This window comes from Tyto alba, unplaced genomic scaffold (assembly GCF_018691265.1).
Source record: "Tyto alba isolate M040663 unplaced genomic scaffold, T.alba_DEE_v4.0 Super-Scaffold_8, whole genome shotgun sequence".
NCBI lineage: Eukaryota > Metazoa > Chordata > Aves > Strigiformes > Tytonidae > Tyto > Tyto alba.
The window spans coordinates 19,787,619-19,808,502 of NW_024881329.1; the positions used below are offsets into that span (position 1 = coordinate 19,787,619).

General features: G+C 42.8%; 1 protein-coding gene across 3 annotated transcripts; it reads left to right on the forward strand.

Annotated features, from left to right (window-relative positions):
- Positions 1–2,435: 2,435 nt before the first annotated feature.
- GATD1 (glutamine amidotransferase class 1 domain containing 1) lies at positions 2,436–10,883 on the forward strand. Of its 3 annotated transcripts, none has more exons than XM_042784619.1 (8): positions 2,436–2,563; positions 3,336–3,412; positions 3,797–3,902; positions 4,456–4,563; positions 5,162–5,256; positions 6,439–6,532; positions 8,317–8,428; positions 8,888–10,883. In XM_042784619.1, exons 1-8 carry the CDS (start codon positions 2,467–2,469, stop codon positions 8,889–8,891), a joined length of 693 nt encoding a protein of 230 aa, XP_042640553.1. In that variant the 5' UTR covers positions 2,436–2,466; the 3' UTR covers positions 8,892–10,883. The 3 variants fall into 3 exon arrangements, with proteins under 3 accessions (XP_042640553.1, XP_042640551.1, XP_042640552.1); XM_042784617.1 differs by having other exon boundaries at positions 8,962–10,883; XM_042784618.1 differs by having other exon boundaries at positions 8,965–10,883.
- The last annotated feature ends 10,001 nt before the right edge of the window (positions 10,884–20,884 follow it).

Here is a 20,884-nt window from a genome sequence, read left to right on the forward strand (position 1 = left end):
CATTGGTGCATTTGCAGTGCCAACACAGGGAGCAAAGCTAGCATCAGCTCCATGCTTTCAAACATCAGTTTGGATATCTTCCACCCATCCATTCTGTGTTTCATCTACTTCTTTCCCTCCACATATTTACAAAAATTTAAGAAGTATGCAAAGCTATGTTTACAATTATCTTAAACTTTGCATCGCTTTTCCCTTCTCCCTTCTACCCCAGCCACCATTTAGCTACAGAAAATGTGCTTTAAATGAGAAACGCAGCCATTCTGTTTAACCAGACCAGATTTGAAGAGGAAGCACTCAGATGACTTAACATAACCATAACGCCCAGATTCTACCAAAAAGAACAGCCTGTGTGAAGTAAGAAATAATTTATATTGTTCTCGGGATCCTGTTGCAGCACTAGTTAGCATTCATGTTTGTTAACATCCTAACTTAGGCAGAGAGGGGCTGCAAAGTGTATCCAGTGCTTGCTGGAAGAGAATTCAACAGAAGATGGTTTGCAAACCAGTGCTCTGGTAACATGGAGGCATTGGCATCTACTGAGCAGCGGAGGATCAAGTATTAAGACATCGCTGTACAATTTAATCTCCCAGCAACTGGGGCCCTCTCACATGCATTTTTTCTATGTCTTCACCTTAAATCATTGTCAAGTCCTCTAATGCTTTGTGTTTTGGGCAGTCTAGGGAGGATGAGAAGAGCTGATGGAGCGGAATTCGAGACAGCAGTTTTCTCTCTGCTCTTGGATTTAGAAGAAAAGCACTGGATTCACAAGCAAGGGATAAGGAGCATAAACACAATGCTCTGTGCCATAAAGGCTTAGGCTGCTGGAGTAGCACTAAGTCCTCTGCACAGGAGCTAAACTGAATAGTAAAAGATATGCTTTGGGTTTGTTTTGTTTTTTTCAATAATTTTCTGGTAGCTAGGCTGGAGCAAAGAGAGAGGAACATCCAGGTATCGCCGTGGTTAACCAGCCTAAGGTTTCAGAACAATCTTTTGGAGAGAAAAGGAGACTGACAGACAGATGATTGAAGAGACTGACAAGCAGACATCCTGATGGCATAAGCTACATTTCCTTTAGGAAACCAGGATAGAAATTAGATTCTTTCACAATAAATAAACTAATGGCAGAATTGTACTGTCTTCATTTTATATATACCATTTCATAATGGCATTGCCTGTTTGTAATACCTAGCAACCATCAAGAGATAAACCTACTAAATTAACACAGAGATGAAAAATGCAAATCCAGAAACTGAACAAGGTTTAAAAAAATTGCTTTTCCTCCAGTGAGCCACAGAGCTGAAAGCAATGACACCTGCAATAAATGAACATTTTTTCTTGAAGAATAATGGCTCATTAAAGATTGAGAGCATATGCAAACAAGGCAGCCTGGACCAGATATGAGGGATGGGAAGGACAGCTTCAGAAAGGTTTGGATGACTTTATTTCATTTGTAATTCTGATGCTTATTCCTGTGGCTCCAGGAAATCACCCTGTTCTTAATCCATGTTTTTCACGCATCATTTTTTTTAATCAAACCACTCAGATCCATGTTCATCTCATACCATCCCATATAACATAATTAGCTGTGGCTTCTTCAGGGATATGAAAGAGCATAACATCTGCCCCTCCATTACATCCCTGAGGTTATTCATCCTGAGGGTGAGAGGTATCAAGAGCAAAACCTGAGAGATAATTTAAAATCATTTAAAAACAACTTAGGCTAGTAATTTAAAAACAGCTTGGGCTTGTCAAAGGGAGTTTTGTTCCTCCTTATCTCATGTCAGAAACACATCACTGACACAATAAACCATGATTTGTGGTGGCTTGGGCTCGCTTCTGGTGTTGGGTCGGCTGAGGAGGGACTTTGTGTAGTTGGAACAAGGAAGTTTGAAACCCAGCACCACAGCTGGATGCGGCCTCTCAGCTGGGCGTTCAAAATTAGCTGACATTTTGACACTAATGCCTGCTTTTTCATTTCCAATCCACAACACTGTCACCAACTTCCCCTTCTCTGAGGTGAAGTGGTGCCTGTGTTTCAGTCCTGCTGGGTATCTACATCAATTTGAAGAAGAAAAAAAAAAATAACAGTAATAAAAAAAATCAAAACCCAGTATAAAAGTTGATGAGGAAAACAGCTATATTGCTAAAGCAGAGCTTGAGAAGAGCCACTAAGACCACCACCACACTAGCTGTGAAGGGGGAAATAAATCACGGCGGCGGCTGCTGCAGGGTAGCGGTGGGGAAGCAGGTGAGACGGGCCACTGCATGATCCGCCGCGGTGCCTCCCAGAGAAGTTAAAAAGCACCGCGGCCCCCCGGCTCCCTCACGGCCGCCGCTTCCCGCCATTGCTCTCCCAGCTCCCCCTCAGCCGCCGCCACCGCGCGCTTCGCCCAACGGCCGCCGCTGCGGGCGGCGCGCGCGTCCCCGCTCCCGGTCTCCCGCACTGCGCATGCGCAGCTCGGCCGCATGAGGCGGCGGCCGCCCCCCGCCCCGCCGGGCCCCGCCATGTCGGAGCGGCTCGGTAAGCCCTCCTGCCTCATCGTCGCCAGCGCCGCCGCCGCGGGTGAGACGCTCTGGGGGTGTGTGTGAGGTGGGGAGATGGGAGGGGGTGGGGGGGTCCCGCCGGGTCTCGCTTCTCCCTTGGGCGCATCTGGCTTCTCCCGGCTGTGCGCTCTCCTCCGGCCTGTGGGTCTCGTGTGTCCCCCCCGTCCCCCCCCCCCCCCCCCCCCTTCGGGGTACACCGCCCGCGTTGCGTGGCCGCTCCCCTGCGTGCGGGGCCCTTTCCACGCTCGTGGGTGGGGGTGTCCGGCGCTTTGCACGCGTGGCCGTGCTGCGCTCGTGTCCTGTCACGCGTGTGCCTGCTCCATGGCTTGTGCAGCGGGCACGCTCTGCCTTGCCCCTGGGCACAGGCTGCTCCTGCTTGTGCGCCCGTGTTGTGCACAGACGCGCCCGCTTTTCCTAAATGCCCCCCCCCCCCCCGCCACGCGTGGGTGCGTGTCATCCCGGGCAGGTGCTGGTGAATACCTGCTGCCTTTCTCCTTTGCACATAGCAGCTGAGCCGCGCTTCCAGTATGCCTGGAGGAATCACTCCTGCCTGCTCTCCCTCTGCCCTCCCTGTAGCCCCCTAACCCATGCAAACAGAATACCTACTCAATACACAGCTCGTGAAGGCTGTGCGTTTCTTCCATCTTAAAATAACCCTCTGAAATTATTGAGAGCTTTTAAGACAAAAAAACAAGCTCATGTACTTTATTAGATAAAATGAGCTGGTGTAGCTGAAGTTAAAATATAACTGTTCTTTCCTTAAGTTGTTGCACTCTGTTTTTTTTTTTCAGGTGTGTCAGCCCAGTCCTTCCTTCACTGCTTTACACTGACTAGTTCTGCTTTTAACCTGCAAGTTGCAACTCCTGGGGTAAGTAAAAATAGGCAGTTACTGTGATTTCAGTCTGAAACCAATGGATATCTCTGTTGACAAGAGAGAATTATACTAAGCTTTTTTTTTGAGAGATGTTTTATTGGTTTTACAGATTAAGGGACTATTTTTTTTTAGTTCTATTTTTTTAATATTGAAGAGAATGCATGCTTCCTGTAGTATGGTTCTGAACTTCTTTGTCCAGTATCTTAGCTGCAAATAGCAGAGGGAGAACTATGAGAAGTACTTCAGTGGGAAAAATTGAAAACTTCAGGTTTGTGAGAGCTGAAGTATCCCAAAATCCCACATGGTTATGCTTCAAGAATTGTAGTGCTTGTCTGTGCAGTGATACCAACCACAGCCTTCGAACCATGTTTCCCTTAGGGCAAGGCCATTGATTTTGTGGATGTGAACGAGAGCAACATGCGCTGGATACAGGACTTCCGTATGAAATCGTACGCAAACCCTGCCAAGTTGGAGTCAATTGATGGTAAGGGCTTTATTGTTGGCCAGGGTGTCAGGTCCATTTATCAGAAAGATAGATGCTTCTTAGTGTTAGGTCTTTAGTGAAGAACAACACAGAAAGTGTAAAAGTGTTTTAAGAGGAAGACATGGCAGCTACGGTTGCTGTTTTTTTAATTTAAGAGGAAGTCCTGGCAACTACAGTTTTTATTTTCCTACTTACCTTGGATTGGAAATTCTCTCATATATATATATTTATATTTACTTCCGTGTGTGTGAATATACATACACACGTTATACATTGTTAATATTTTTCAATAAATATTTTGCTAAAGTAGAAGCTAGCAGACATAGTGGTTTTAAATTTTGCCTGGATAAGAATGTCTCATTGAAATTGTATGTTCTTTGTCCTAAAACGGGCCTTATCTCTAATCTACACAGTTCTGTTAGTTTCTTTAGCTCATTCAGTTTATACAGGTTTTGACTGACTTGTGGCATTGTCTTAATGTTGTCAAATCTGAAGTTCAGGCTTTTTGTTTGCTACTTGTATTACAACTAGTTTATCCTTTCCTCTTTACTAGGTGCTAGATACCATGCATTGGTGATTCCAAACTGTCCTGGGGCTATGACTGACCTTGCAAACAGTGGGTACCTGGCTAAGATATTGCAGCACTTCAGCACTGAGAACAGTAGGTGAACATTATTAGATATTTTGTTAAATAAAATAGTACTACTGTACTGTTCATGTAAGACCTTCCAATGTCTTAAAAATGTTTACATAGTTGAAGAGTGTTCAGGAGTGGGAAGAGTTGCTTTAAAGAAATGTACCTTCTTTGAAAAGGTAGCCTCTTTATGTAAACATGTATAAAAAAAATATTGGCAGCATTCTAGTGCTTGTGTTGGAAGAGGGTGCTCTGCCTTACAGAGATACAGACTGTCTTCAGGTCAGTAGGATTCAAAGTTCAGAGCCAAATGTGGAATGTATCAACATCGTCATTAAGGCTGTAGTTAATCAAGACTTGCGCGTGCTTCTCGTTTACGATAGTTGTTTGGCTGGTGCTGTCTCTGGGCTTGGAGTTAACAGCTAGTAACTTTTTGCAGGACTGGGGCAATTCTCATTGTAGTGTGCAGGAAAAACCTTCCAGCCTAAGAGAGTATAAACAGTGCGGTATATTTTTATAGCAAGAAGGCAACATGCTGTAATGTGAAGAATCTCACTAACTCATCTGTGTTTTGGCTATTTGAAGATTATCACAACTGCTCAAAGATGCTTTGTGTTTTCTCTAGAGCCTATCTGTGCAATAGGACATGGAGTTGCAGCTTTGTGTTGTGCCACCAATGAGGATAAATCCTGGGTGTTTCAGGGATACAGCCTGACAGGGGTAGGTTGAAATTTCACCTGACTTTTGCTGTTTGGGGGCTTTTTTGCTGTGAAATCATCTGTGATTTCAGGTGATGGTGCTGGTTGTTTCTGGTCTTATCCTACAAATCTAAATCATCAGTTTGGTGCCTTTAGTTTATGTGCAAGATATGGAGAGATGTCATTGACAGGGTGGCCCAACACTGAGCACACAAAGGAATTGTCTCGCCTAACTGTCACCTGGAGAGTGTTTTCCCTCTGTTCAGTAAACTTTAAACTGAATCAATAAAATGCTGAGTGACTGTTACAGCTCTTTGGATTCATAGTTGAAGGCTTTTAAGAATTACTTTTTTTTGGTTTCATGTATGCTGGAGGTGTTATTTCTCAAGGTGCTCCTTAATTTTAAAAGGTAGAGGGAAGTTTTCGGAAAAAGGCTGTTTGTGCAAACTGGCTTGTAATTCAAAAACTAGCCAGATACTGTTGGTGTTTTATTTAATGTACAGTCATATCTCTGACCTTGCAGACCATTTATATGGCATTTGTACCTGTATGCCAAGATGATGCAAACCTCTACAGTACAACTTCTAGGGTTGAAAATTTACATGCAGACTTAAGAAAATAAGTTCCTGGGATTCACAACAGCTATCAGTGTCCCAGTGTGCTTGTATTTGGCATTACAATCCATGAGAAAGTATTTTATATAAGGCATGATGTGGCCTAGCTATGGTTGCTATGGAAACGATAAAATTCAATTTCCTCCTGTGCATATAAAAACTGAACTAAGTAGTCTTAATTTTTATCTCTTCATTTAAGCTGTTTACCGTATTCATTCAAAAGCAGAGTACTGCTGTTTGAACTCTTTAAGTGCCGCAGTGTTTGTGTCCAACAGCCACACAAGTGTGTACTTTCACGAAGTTAATTGCACACACACTGTTCAGTGTCCAGTTGATGTGCAGAAATTGCTTGGTGGTGTTCTTTCTTTGTCTTATTTAAGAATTTCCAGTTTGCTCCCTACAGAAAATCCATAGAAGCTGCTTGTGGTCATTTGGTTTTATGATTCTTTTCTGGCTTACTTCCTGTATCTACTTGGGAAAATTGTAGGGGGAGCAGAAAAATAAATTGCAGGGGGAAGTACGTGTTGGTTTTGCTTGACTTTTTTTTTATAAAAAGCAAGACAGACTTACTTCCTCTTGATCTTTTTCAGCCCTCTGTGTACGAACTAGTAAGGCAGCCCAATTTTGCCAGTTTGTCCATTATTGTGGAAGATTTCGTGAAAGATTCTGGAGCTACGTTTAGTGGTATGTCACTCTCTTGTTGTCCAGGACTTCACGTTTCGTGGCTGCGTTTTGGAAATCAGTATTTGTGTGCCAGTTCTACACAGCTGAACAGGCCTCTGCCAGGATATCTCATCTTGCATTCCCATTGAGTGGATATAAACAAATACCCTAATGGATTAGAAATGAATAAATGCCACAAAATACTGCGTGTGGAGAAGTAGGGCAGTACAGTACAGCATGCTGGTCTCTAGTTGTCCAGGAAGACTCTTACCCCACGGTAAAGATGAGGTCCCTTGACCTGCTGTGAAGGAAGAACATGTGCTGCAGGGAAGGGTGTGTGCTAGAGAGTTGCCATGGTCCTGCAGAGACACCATCCATACCTGCAGGGGAATGTCTGCAAGTGCTTCGTTATTTAAAGCTGGAGGCACTATACTAAATGTTTCTGGTTGCTCTGATTGTCTTTTGCCATCAAGTATTTTACTTGTAGCTAGATCTGTTTTTGTAGTATTTTCTTGTTCTGTTACTCGTAATCTCGTTTATTATTAGTCAAAATTTAGAAGTTTGAACTGCAGAATCCAGACTTCTGTCCTGTGAGAGAAATTAAATCCATTAAAGCACATAAATGTCACTTATTTCTTAGGGTATTTCTGGATGTGCAGGGAAAAGCATTGTTTTTCTTTACAAGCTGCATTCTTTCATAATGAGCTGTAAACGGCCCTATTCTTCAGTCGCAGCTGTCCTTCCCTTTCCTATTTTGTTAGGTAGTTTTTCAGAGTCTGTCCTTAATGAGAATAATGAGATGCCTGTGGTATTTAAGTCATTCTTTATTTAGCATACCAGTGCCACCCATTGAATTGATACAATTTGAGGTGGCTAGATTAGACTGTGCACATGGCATGGATGGGAAACAGAGCCAGGCTCCTAATGCTGTGCATCTGTTTTTCACTAAAAAGAAATGCCACTGTCTTACCAAATTGCTGTATATTCTGTGCTTAATCCTCTTCCCTCCATGATGCTGTCAGCTTCTTTGTGTGTTTAAATGGCATCTTTATGCTTTTTTAATGTGCTGCTCCCGCCACCTTCTGTATAATGGGTTTAGTACTGACAGTTTAAAAGCTGGTGTCTCAGTGGTACCTGTTATGTCATATATACTTGGTGGCAAATTAAGCAAGAAGAAAAGCATGTGGGGTTTGAAGGCACTTAGCCTGTGTTTAGACAGTCAGTGGCTGGGAGAGGGAGTAGAAAGCAAGCAAGAGTTGGTTGTTACTGACAAAATAATGGTTCTGTCTGGAATGAGGCAATTTAAAAATACTAGTTGGAGCATTCAATGATTGCTGGTAGATATTAACATGTTGGGATATTATAATTGGCCAGAAAATAAGTATCTTTCTGCAGGCTCTTTGTACCATGGTGATTACAACTTTGATGTCTTACTTTAAAAGAATTTATATTGTATTGCATAGTAATTACAGCTTTACATACTTTGAGGCTTTTATTATGAAAATCTCTTGATGTCTGCACTTGATCCATCTGGTGTTAATTGAATCAAGGGACCAGTCCTGCTGTCCTTTCAGAGAAGGACTTATTAGTGAAACTGTTTCAGGATTAAGGGCTTGAGATTGTCCTTGTCTGTTGGGGTTATAGATCAGCATGTCAGTCACCCAGCAAACCTATCTGGTCAAAATAGTGATTTTTTTTTTTTTTTTTTTTTCTTTTTTATTGTGTTAGTTCCGTCAGAGATGTAATACTGACACTGAAGTAGTGTCCACTAACCCAATACTTGTTGCTTTTTCTCCTGTTTTTAGCCAGCAGTCCAGATGCTGCACATGTTGTGCTGGACAGGCACCTGGTGACAGGACAGAACGAGAATTCCACTCTTCCTGCAGTCCAGAATCTTCTTATTCTTTGCAATGTCAGGTGAGGCAATACGGGAGGTAAGAACTAGGAACAGACAGTGGTGAGCATCTTGTAGTTTCAGGAATATTGTCCCCCAAGAGAACTTTTTTTCCCTTGATTAACTGCTGAGGTGCATCATTTTTGTTTGATGTAGCTATTCAATTGGTTATGTCTTTTGGTAAAAAGCATTTGTGATTATTAAAAAAAAAAAATCAGGTAAAATGGGTTGGGAAATGCACAGCTATCTATCAGGACTGTTAAAGTGAAATGCAGAAGAGGCTCCACTAAACATTTCTGTTAAGGGAAACATCTCTTGTGTCACTCTGACTTTGGCAAGTTAGCATTTAGTCAGTTACATTTTAGGATTCTGGGAATGAATGGATTTAATTTCTTTGGTAATGGCCTGGCTGTTTGACTGTCTTTCATCCTGTCAGATAGAGGAACACCTATAAATAACCACAAAAATCTTCTTTTGTTCAGGTGAATGTGTGTTAGAAGTCCTTTCCTGGCTGTGGACTAACAGGTCGTGTCATGTTTGGATGTGTTTCATTCAGCAGGAAATGAAGGAGCAGGTCTCTTTGCAGATAGGATGGATGAAGAGCCAGCAGGCTAAGGATTTTCTTGTCTGTTAACTGGATAAAACATCCCTCTAAATTTCTGTCCTGGATTACGAAGTCTGTGACAGTGAAGTGGCAATGTCAGGTTTTGCATATATAGAATGGATGACGGTTGTGAATAAGAAAACTTTGAAGTGCATCACTCTTCACAAGCAATTATGAAACCACCTTGTGTTTTTGTTGCTACATCTTTTTTCACTGCTTCTCTGTGGATCATTAATTTACAGATGCGGAAACTCTCGTGCTTAAAAAAAAAAAAAATAGTTGGTGCTATGAATACAAATTGCCGAAGCTGAGGACCCTGTTCTAGGCTGACATTATGCTGATAGTTAGTAACTCTGCCCCAAAGAGCACTTGGAACTCTGAATAATCTGGTGTTTACATTTCAGACATCAAAATCTACACCTAGAGCTTCATGGAAATGTAATTTCAGATGTGTTCTCTCTCGCCTTTCTTTTAGTAGGTCACAAAGTTACTGTTTGAACTCTGAATGTGTCTGGGACACTTGGATATACTTGAAATAGGATGGGAAATGCTTAGCTAAACTGAATAAAGCAGAACCAGTTGTTTGAAGGCAGCTCACTGTGGTGATTCTGTTAGCATAATGTGCCCTTGTTTTCTTCCTTGGCTGTTCACATTATTGGACTTCTGTTTAAAAAGTTTGCTCAGCTGTTTTTAAATGTTCTTCTAACTCGTTGTCTGTTCTCCTTTGTGGTGCTTATGTTATGATTTTTGTTCTCTTTGAAATGTACTTGCCAGAGAGAAATATTTCAAACATTGCAGTTGTTTCTTGCTGGAATTTTATGGACAAAGGAAGAAAAATATGTAGGCAACTAATGTGGATCACAGCTTCTGAGGAACCAACTGTAAGATGAAATCTGGCCTTCTTTTTCCTTCTGAGCAGATGTGGCTTTAAGTTGAGCATGGAAAGGAATAATCAGAGAATATTTTTTGCTGTTGCAGGCTCAAACATACTAAATTATGGGAAAGTAGACAGATTAACATTTTTCCTTCCATTTTGGAACTGAGGGCAACATTTCTGCAGTGTTCTGAGGGAAAGGACCTTTTTGGTTGCATTTTTTTTTTCTTAACAGGACAATATGATATATTGGTTATGACCAGTCATTGAGTAGGGTAATTTATTGTCTTTTCTGTAGAAATTCAATCCTTTAGTTCTGTCGCAAGAATTCAATGTGATTTTTTTTAAAAGATAATCTGCTATGGGATTTGTTGGGTCTTCTACTGTTGCATTTTGGAGCTCATTTTACGGATTTTTGGCTTGGATTAAAAATTAAAATTAGGATTTAAAATGAAAATTGGGCTTTGATAGAAATTAAAGTACCAAATAGCTTTGATATCTTAAATCCTCATTACTGAAAAGTTGTTGTAGGGATTTGTTGACCTCTGTCGCCATCAGGGCACATTTTCCATTTGGATTTCTAGTGGACTGTCTGCTGAAATGTCGTGAAAAAGTTCTTGTGTTTATACTGCAGTAGTATTTGGAGTTGGGGTCATTTTGTGTTGAACATTGTGCACCTACAGCAAGGAGACGTTCTCTGCCACCAAAGTCTTTAAGCTTCATGCCCTGAACTCCACTGACTGCCTGAGCAGGGAACTTCATGGGGCTGGAGTCAGGGTCTCCAGGGGTCCTGGAAGAGGTGGGTGCGACTGATGTGGCTTCTGAGGTGAGGGAGCTTTGCCACACCTGATCTGCAGCTGCAAAGCAAAGTCTTGTTTCTGAAGTAAGAGTCTGAGAGGCTACAAGTCTGGATTACCTTTGAGACTGTGCTTCCATGTGATTCTGTCAAAATCACTAGACCTTTCATTGCCTGCCTGTAAAAATAGAATATTGCTGCCTACCCTGTGTCCTGTTTTCATTCCTTAATTGTAGAGTTCTATCCAGGCTCATCAATAAGCTGCTGGGTAAACAAACAGTATTCAAACCACTACGGGCTTTGATCAATTCTCTGTTGTACTATTTTACTAATTTTGTGACAGCCAGGACCTGTTGGAACGGCTTTGTGCGTGATTCAGGAGGTACACTGATGTACAAAATACACTGCCTTTAGATTTTTTGGTAACACTTCCTTGTTCTTCCCGTATGGGAGCAGATAAAGAGGAGTTACTGTGTGTATCTTAATTTTTTCACATTGCATATCCATTTTGATCTCCTCAGTAATCTAAACTGTACCCAGTCTTGAAGCTGCTCTTGTAACATAGAGGGAGAATTGCACGATCCAGCAGAAAGTGATTGGAGAGGTGATGTGTGCAAGTGTGCATGCCTGCAGCTTTCTGATGAGGAAAGAAGGATGTGGGCTGCATGGATGTGGCTTAACTTCTAGCAACAAAGCAAAATGACTCTGGTAAAAGCAAAATGACTGGTAAAACAACCCCCTCGTGGATGGGGGGGCTAGCGTTGTGCCATCTTTAGAAATGACACTGGCAAATTGTGAACAATTAGTGACGATAGGTCTTCTAAGTTCTCATACAGTATGACCAGTTTTAGCCAAGGATTGGAAAAAAATATTCTAAAACAGTGGGAAAAGATCAAATTAAAGTAGAAAATACATGAAGCTGTTTAATGTCATGCCAAATACATTCAGGAGAGTTTTATTCTGTTTATTTGGGGTTGGGGGGTGTTATGTTAGTTACGTTACAATGTAAAGGAAATATTAATAATTTTTGCTCATTATCATTTGACTTCTTTACCATATGCATACAGAATGAATTGCACTTTTAGTCTGTCTCATCAAGAACGATATATAGAGAGTTGATGACCTTCATGATAAGTTTTCATTTAGTTCTTCATTCAGGAAAAGCTTTCAATGCAGCAGTAGACCTCTTGACTCCACAAAAATTGTCAACAGTTCATCAGGCTATTTTTAACTTATTTTGAAACTAGTTAAAAGCAGCAGGGTTGAAGTACAGACTTCAAAGGCAACAGCGTATCTATAGCTTGGGATATTGTAGCCTATTTCTCCACTTTAGTTCTATGCTAATTTTGTTCTACAAAAGTAACCCTTGATATTTTTTGTTGGTTTTTGTATCTTTTGCTTAAAAGGTATTTCCATCAACTAAGATAATGAAGTGACATTACAGAAACAGTAATGATTTTTGGATGAGTCTGGTATTTTAAACTTCCTGTGTGAAGAATTTGAATACCTCAGTTTGTATCTTCCATACCTTGTGTGCTGTGCTTCCTTCCTGGTCAAACTGAGAAGAGACGGGTGAAGTATCACATCCCAGGCACCTGAGCAATGATACTTATCCCGAGCCTGTTTCCAAGCACTTGACTTAAACTGTGATGCCTTAAAATGTCATGTATTCTCCTCTCCCTGGTTGTAAGAACACAACATGCTCAAACTGCTCAGCAGCCCAATTTTAAATACTTTTCTTACCCAATTATGCATAATCAGGCTGTGATAAATAACAACAGCTGGGGGTTTTGGGGGGCATTAGCGTAGATGAGAAACGTTGTTTCTTACTGCCTTGTGCCTGTGGACCTTTATCAGTGTCTTAGTTTGTGATATAGTTTGTCTCTGCTTCACCATCATGTGTGCTAATCTTTAGTTTAAGGTTAATTTGAATGTAGAGATGACACATGTTTATGATACATCTAGAGATGTGGGTTAGAAATCACGTATAACTGGCTTGAACTGGTGAGAAACAGGTTAGAAGCAGTATCGGGAGTCTCAAAACATGCCAGCTCTTGACATGCTCATTTAGCATGTGTTCTGCAGTGTGATGGTTTGCCCATCTACCTGGCTTGAGTGTAGCAATTTAAGCACTGCAGGGAGGACAAGCATTTGGCAATGCTTGCAAATGCTTGGTGTTTCAATGTTTTTGTGGTCAGTTGTTTGTAGAGGATTCTGGCATTTAAACCCCATGACAGGCCCCTTTGTCCCAAAGCCAGAAACTGCTTCTCAAACAGATTGAATGCTTCAAATTCTGGAGATTTTCAACCCACACAAATCCTGATTGTTTCACTGTTGTCCTCTGGAGCGCTTGGTGTTTTGGTCCTAGAGGTGTTATCAGCCAGGCTTATTTCCTTAGAAATATCCCTGTTCCTGGTAACATCCAGCTGCTGATTTTTTTTAAATTTAGGTAACTACACATACACACACAGAGTGTTACACCTTGTCTGGGCTTAATGCATGGGAACATATTCTGCCCATAAGAACACCAGAGGAAAACCGACATTGAAGTATCTGCTAGAAGCACCAGGGTGCCTCTGCAGTACATGGAACAGAAACATTTGAGATGAATCCAAAGAGACAAGGGGCTTTCTCAGATGATTTATCTCTAGGATAAACTTTACAGTAGTTGGCTCACAGCTATAAAGAAACACTTCTGTATTGCATCCCCACAAAGGATTTCTTCACCAATAAGACAACACATATCACTGTGCATCCCAGGACCACACTTGCCACTGAAGCTGTGTGGTTGGTCCCTGCAGGGAAGAAAGGAAAAGTAAAGAACATCTTTAAGGTAATGGGAAACTTTACTAGCAGTTTAACACATTGAGTTGTGAAGAGGGATGCTCAAAACACTTAAACAAAAAACATTTGCGAACTGATGGAGCAGTTGGAGTGAGCCCCAAGACCTGCTTTGGCTACCAGCTCAGTTTTGTTACTTTTTACATTTTAACTCAATGTAATTGTTGGGTGCAACATTTACAGGGAAAAAGAAATTGAGTGACCTGAAAGGTGATGAGGAGTGGTCAAATTCCCGATAGCTTGGGCTTTGGTCGTGAGTCTTTTGTGCTACCCCACTTCTTCTATGTCTTGATACTGTAGCTACAGTCAGTGGAGGTAGTGTAGATCCTCTGAATGCAGACCAGGTGTCAGACAGCTTGGGTTGACTCCGCTTTTCTGATGAGGGAAGTGGTGTCTCTTCAGAACACATAACAAAGCATTTGCTTGTTTTAAGGGATCCCTTACAGGATGTTTGAACTCAGTCCTTGTTGCTGCCTGCAGTAAATGGCTGTTAGTCATACTAGCATTCCATTAGTGTATTAATGTTTAAGTAAGATTATTTTCCTGGAGCTTCCACAGTATAATCTTTTAAAAAATAAAAAAATGGAACCTTCTGCTTTATTCATCTTGGGTGATGAGCTCTGCCATTTGATTCTGAGTATCGGAGTGCTTTTCTATTTCAACTGACTTCGGATCCATTGCTGGTGGAACAGCCCTTTTGGCTTCATACAGAGTCATCCATGTTCCTCAGTGTGGACTGTCAGCATGGAGCTCCCTTGCAGGCTGTTGCAGCCACAGCAGTAACCATTAACTGAGAATCACTGGGCTTTGCTTGTGTGCTTGCCCTAAACAACAGCAGTGAGCCAAACGGGGTAATCCTAGTAGGACTGAGTCCCACAGCTCTAAGAAATTACCTGGCTGCTGTACCTGTCATACCACTGTCCCAGAAGGCTTCACCCAGTGTATTGAGTCCTCCATAGGGCTAGAGCATTCTCTGAAGGAAAATGTTTAACATTAGCAAGAGAGAAAAGGAGCCTTTTGGAAAATGCAGACTTCTAGGTCTGTAGGGCATTTAATTTCAGCTGGAGGGTCAGTGTGTTCCCTCCATTCCCCTGGCTGCAGTCTCCATGCTGGCCCTTAGGATGCAGAAGACGGTGTCAAAAGTGGACCTGTCGTCCTATTGGGACCAGGCAGCCAGGAGCACTGGGTCACTACTTTTTCCCCTGTAATGCTAATGCATTAAAACAAGTACCAGAATAAATGGAAATAATTCTTTAATCCTGATTCACTTTATGATTTCAAATAGTACCTTGTCAGATATTGTATGGCTTGTTTAATGTAGTCTGTAATAGCCTGTGATGGCTATATGTGATAGTCCTTATAAATGAGTCTTTAAGGTTTATTTTTAAAGTGAAATTACATGTTGGGGGGCTGAAAATAAAGGAATGTACTTCCTAGGTCAGTTTTGTGGACCTTAGGGGCTGTTTTCACAACATCTCTCCTCTTGCACCCTTGTTTCAAGAACAGAGGAGGTACTGAGAGCAATTGTTGGGAGCAGCAGCGTGTCTCCCTCATCAGATTGGGTTGTGGAATGCAAGAGGGAGCTGAAAGAGGATGGAAAAGCTTTTCCAACTACCACATGCACACGCACCCCAATATGCTTTGTGTGTTTGCATAGAGCTGGATCTTGAAACGGGAGAGCTGCCATCATGAGGGGAGGTTGATAACTTTGCATTTCTGCTCATTGGTTAGTTGCTGCTCTGTGAATCTTAGAAAGGAAGAGGTGCTGTGGGATGGTGCAGCCTCCCCACGAGGTGGTAGTACTACTCCCTGCAGACCTTCAGGCTCCTCAGCGACCGACAGACCCCATCCCCAAACACCGAGTGCGAAGGTGTCGCTTCCCTCTTGTGTGTTCCTGGTGAAGTAGGGGCTGCTCTGTCTGTACCTGGGCCGGGCACACAGGCTGCAGCTGAAAGAGGGAAAAACCTGAGACCCCACCCAGGGCTACAGTAGCACAAAATGCATGTTAACACAGGGGGATAGGCACTTAGCTGTGCTGTACACACCAAGCCATTCCTGTGGCTTCCCAGTAATCTGTGATCATGGGGTCTGCTCTCCCATGCTGTTTCTTTTCTTAGTAGGATGAGGGCAGCATAGTTAGAAATCTTGTTATCAGCGCCTCAATCCTTTGTCATCTCCTAAAACATCATGTGCTAACGCTACCCTACATGCTTTCCTTAGAAATTGTCCTTCCTCAGCATCAACTAAGCCCTCTTTTTCCCCCAGGGTTTCCATTTTGCAGTTTTTCTTTGTGTACAGCCAAGGTCCAATGCTGAATTGGAGCAGACTCTGTTAAGTTGTTTATTTCTAACCTTGAACAATGGAGTGAAATTTAAAGAGGTGTGCTGCCACTGAAGGTGACTTTGAGCCTGTGGAGTTGCTCTGGTCTCCTGATCTCCTCGACCGAACACCAGCAATTTGAACTGGAGTCACGTATTCCTGGGAGTAAGAGACAGGGCTCAGGTGCTGCAGAGGTGAAGCTGAATTCCTAGCTCAGGCACAACATCCCCAGCCATGAGTGCAATGTAACACCAGTCTGAGTATCAGGCTGTGTCAGAGTGATGGGGACTGTAGCAAGAAGAGTGTCCCCTCTGCTTTCTAGAAATGCTACATTTCCTTAGACAAAGCTGTGCCTGAATGGTGCTGTAACTGCATGGATTTCACAGAACAAATGGAAGACCCCTTTGCAAATACTCACTTTACATGGTCCAACTATATCTGAGCTGAGACTGTAACCTTGATCCTAGTGGTAAAGCAAAAACAAAGTCAAAAAAACAAAGGTCAGATTGTTAGTTTCCTTCAATTATACCGAAATCAAAATCGAGCAGCAGAGCCCACAGTGGCCTCCTGCAGCTGCTCTTTTCCCAGGAGGTAGTCACGGATGCTGTGCAGATACCCCCTGTGAGGGCCCATGTGCCCAACCCCAAGGGACTCGCCACCTGCAAGTCCCTTATCCTGCAGAAAGGCAAGAAAGGAGTGTTGGATGCTGAGGGTCATGGTGTGCTGTCATCAGAGCTGGATTACTGAATGGACCACAAAAGCAAACCAGCCCTGGCATTGAGTTAAGAGTCAAGAATTGCTTACCCTTTCTTTGTTTTTTGGATGGTGGAGAGGTTTTACTTATTTTTCAGGCAGAAGAGGAATTTTCTCTTCAAATGCAAATGCTGGATCACAATTTCTGTATAAAGTTTCCAAGACTTCCAGGCTAAAGCCGTGAGGCCCAGCAGCCCTGTAGAGAGCAACTAGAAAAGATGGAGCCTAACTCTGCCTCCTTTCCAGGCAGCAGCTGTGACTGCTGTCACATGCCTGGATGAGCCATCAAGTCCCCAAGGTGGGAAACACCATCAGACTTAAACCTGATTGTCACTACTGGTGATGTGCTTGAAAGAGCAAAAGAGACAGAGGGAGACCAAGCAGTAGTTTTCAGTCACAGTATGGCTCGTGCATGTATAATAGTGGCTACAGGCTGTTAAGCCTGTAGTAGTTAGTTAAAAGTAGTTAGATCCATATAAAATAATTGGGCAGAATCATATCATAATGTAAAAAATTATATTCCATGGCTCCTCAGAGCTCAGCAGTTTCTTCATACTTTTTTCTCTTGGATTGGCTGCTTTATCTGGCTTGTCCCTTGAAAACTTCCTGATCCTTTTACTTCCACATAAGCTACAGTAAAGCTAAGTTGATCTGAGCTGCCAAAGAATTAATAGTTACTTCTATAGATTTAAAGTACTAATCGTATCTAATCCTATTCTAACAGTTATCATATGCTATTTCCTATATTATCTCATACTAAATATTATTTATATTATTCAGGCTGTGTCATAGATTTGAAACTGTGAGCTATGTGCTTTGATTCTAATCCCCAATGCCTCAAGCCATGCCATGGGCTGGAGCAGTGGTTCATGGGGCTCAGCCTCGTCTCAGAGCCCCGTTTGGCATCAGGATGAGGGCAGGAGACCCCAAGCCTGGCCAGTTCTGGGCAAGGGACAGTCCTAATGTACTGCTGAAGTGTTGGGTGCCTGGAGTTGAGTGGCTCTTCAGTGCAAGGACTCTATTTTTACACGTCTGTGTGTCAGGAGCCCTTACAAGGAGGCTCCTAGCTCTTACCTATGTGCCCGAAGGAAAGAATAATAAAATGTGCCATAGGGAAACCAGAGCTGAGCTTGGGTTTATCTATCTTCTACTTTTTTTTTTAATTATTTTGCTGCAAATGGTACTTTTGTGTTGAACACATTTTCCACAACTTTGTACTGAACATGACAAACTTTTTTTAGTCAAGTTGAAGCAAAATCACTGAAATTGGTTATTTCACATTTTATCTTTGAAATATACCTGAAATATATTTTTAAAGGCTGCAGAAAAAGCCAGGAGACAAAATGTTGTATTTGACCCCAAATAAAAGGTATTTCATCTTTTTACTTCTATTTAACCTGCTGCTTCAAAGTCCCAATTTATTTTTTTCCCATGATTTGTATGTTTTATATGTGAGTTTTTTTAAATTCTGTGAGCAAACCAGAAATCATTTACTTGCCAGCTGTATTCTGTGCTCCGAAGCTAAACTGTCTGCACAGTCTGTTAAACAAAGTTTGCTTTCTCCTGCAGCTTTGTTTTCTTAGTATTTTTGCCACTTATTTCCCTGCCTGAGAATTACAATGATAACAAGAGTTCAGAATGCCCATTTAGATCATTTTCTGAGTTTTGAATATAGTCTGCTGTTGTTGGAGGCTCTAATAATTAATGAATGTTTTTCTCTTGCAGGAATACTCTGGGATTCTGATATGTGCTGAGATCTCTGATGCTAGGCACTACTTGCACAGAAACTTATGGGATCCTGCTGCATAGGCAAGACCCACACGTACGGGGAAGATACAGCACTGTTTCCTCTTGGAATTTGGGAATGGAGGATAGAAAGAATGTCCTTTTCCAGCCTGGCATGTGAGCAGACTCGTGGGGTGTATTTGCACTCTCCCTGCAGTTGCAGGAGGGTGTCCATGAACTTAGATGTGGGTTTGCCTGAGGGTGGCCTCACACCTTCGCTCGCCCGTGCATTGTTGACAGGGCTGCTCAGACAGCTCCCCCTCAAATCAGGCCTGGCCCCGCTCAGCCCAACCCAGAGAAACCCCTGCTTCATTTGAAGTCGGGATCTCCCTCCCTGACTGCCTCAGAGGGCAAACTACAACCTTACCCATACGTGGGGTTTGTAGCACTCAGCTCTGGTGCTTTGACTACAAACACCTAGAGGAAGAGTTCTGCAGATGTTCGGCCCATGAGGAAGGGGCCATTAATAGGCCTCTGTGCTGGTTTTTCTCCTGGCCCAGGGCTGGGGAAGCCCAGGTGAAGCCCATCTTGTGGGCTCAGGTGTAGAGTGGGTGATAAAGGGAGACTTTGGCCCCAAGGGTTGGAAAGATTTTGTCTTTGTGGTTGGGAAGCAGTGCTGTGTTTGGGTGAGTTTAATAATGGGAAAGGGCATTTTAAAATTGAGTTTTAAATATATGTATTGTTTTGGGGGGATTTATGCACGTTTTTATTTGCCCCTACTTGCTGAGTGTGAGCTTGTTGTGGCTGTTATAACCTTTCTGGGAGACAAGAGATACCTGCTCCTGGCTTTTTAACCTCAGGAGGTATGGGGATCTGGGAAGCCACTAGAAGGGGTTTGTAAGCTGGGCTCACACAGGATCCTAGGAGAGATCTCCTCATCTCCTGAAAAGAGGTGAAATTAAGGAAGAAGGTGGAGTAAAGGTGCTTTGTGTAGCTGCATAAACAGAGGTATAGGCTGAAGGTTTATGTGGTGGTTTGGTTTTTGCTCCATTTCAGGATGGATGTGGGCTTTGTAACTTAGCCACATACATTGGTCACCTCGCAACATCCAGCCTGTGCTGAAAAGCCCCGGTGCCAAAGTGGGAAACTGCAGCTGCTACCAGATCAGGTAAGAGATCCTGTGACAGTGAATATTTTAGGCGTAACTTGTTCATCTCCTGCCCTCTCAGCTCTTGAAGGGACCGTGTGTCTGTAGATAAGAGAAGTAAGGTTTGACTGTTATTGAAGCACCTTTTCCAGCCTCCTCTTCCCCTTTCGCTGCAGCATTTTATTGTCTCTTAAGCAACTTTTGGAATGCCAGCTTTGTCCCTGCTACATGAGGTGACAGATCCTGTGGTTCTGCAGGTGGTGTGAAGGTGCAGGGTACTTGCCTCATTGAGGAGGAAGAAGGTGTATTTCTTGCAGAAGCTCGGAGCTGCTGACCACCCAGCTTCACAGCAGCAAACCCCCAGATTCTGGATGCCTGAATTCCCACCCTGCTGTGGTGCAAGGTGACTCAGCTGAAGGATTCCACAAAAAGATTACTGTTAATGCCAATAGGCTGCTAAATGCTAAGTCCAGACAGGTGATGCTTCAGTGATGCATCAAGAATGAAGCTGGTGTGAAGTCTGACCAGCCGGGGTCAGTGCTGACTTGGGTAGCTTGGTTTCATGTAGCTTCCCTGCAGTATAATCATGCCTGAACACTCCCACCTGGAAGAATGCAGTAGCAGCTTAAAATACCTCCTACTGCCTTTGCTAAGAAGTCGGGCATTAGGACGTGCTTGCCTGGGTGTAAGACAAGCTGTGGCAGGCTGAGAATCATCCAGCTATTCAGATGAAGTTATAGCCTGTAGAGAGGTTTATCACCTGAACCTAAGGAAGAAATCATTTTTTCAGGGAGACCGGTAATAACTGCACAGGCCTCTCTCTACACCTGTTCTGTATTTGCCATTTCTACAGCGCCAGATCTTCCTCTTCAGAATATGGGAAATACTTGAGCTCTTCATCACTGACATTGTGTTTAATGTTCACAGTTTGCTAGATTAAGTAGGCTTGTTGCTGTGGGGAAATATTTTTGTCTGGCAGAGGATCCCCATCCTACCTTGTCATCTGCTCTGATTATTGTAATAATAGTTTTTGGAAAACATGTTGAAGTGCCTGCTCATGAATTGTGTTACTTTTCAAAAGTCATCTCTGGTTGCTCGGATTTGCCATGGGTCTCACTGGTCTGTCATCTCTGCATCTGTTGGTCTCGTAAGGGTGCTGTGCAGCTTTATTAAAGCTATCCCAAGGCAGTGTAATTCTGGACTGGCTGAAAGCCTCGTTCTTTCGCCTGAGGAAGTCATGACTTCATAGTTTTGTAACTGTTAACAGGTGGAGCCAAATTTGCCTGTCTTGGAAATTGTGGTCTGCTAAGAAGCTAGATCTCATCTCATATTCTGGAGCAGAAAACAAATGTTGAGAAAGCTAGAGCCAAAGCAGAGAGCCTACAGACTTGTACTTGGCACCTCTGCTGAATTAGAAGTT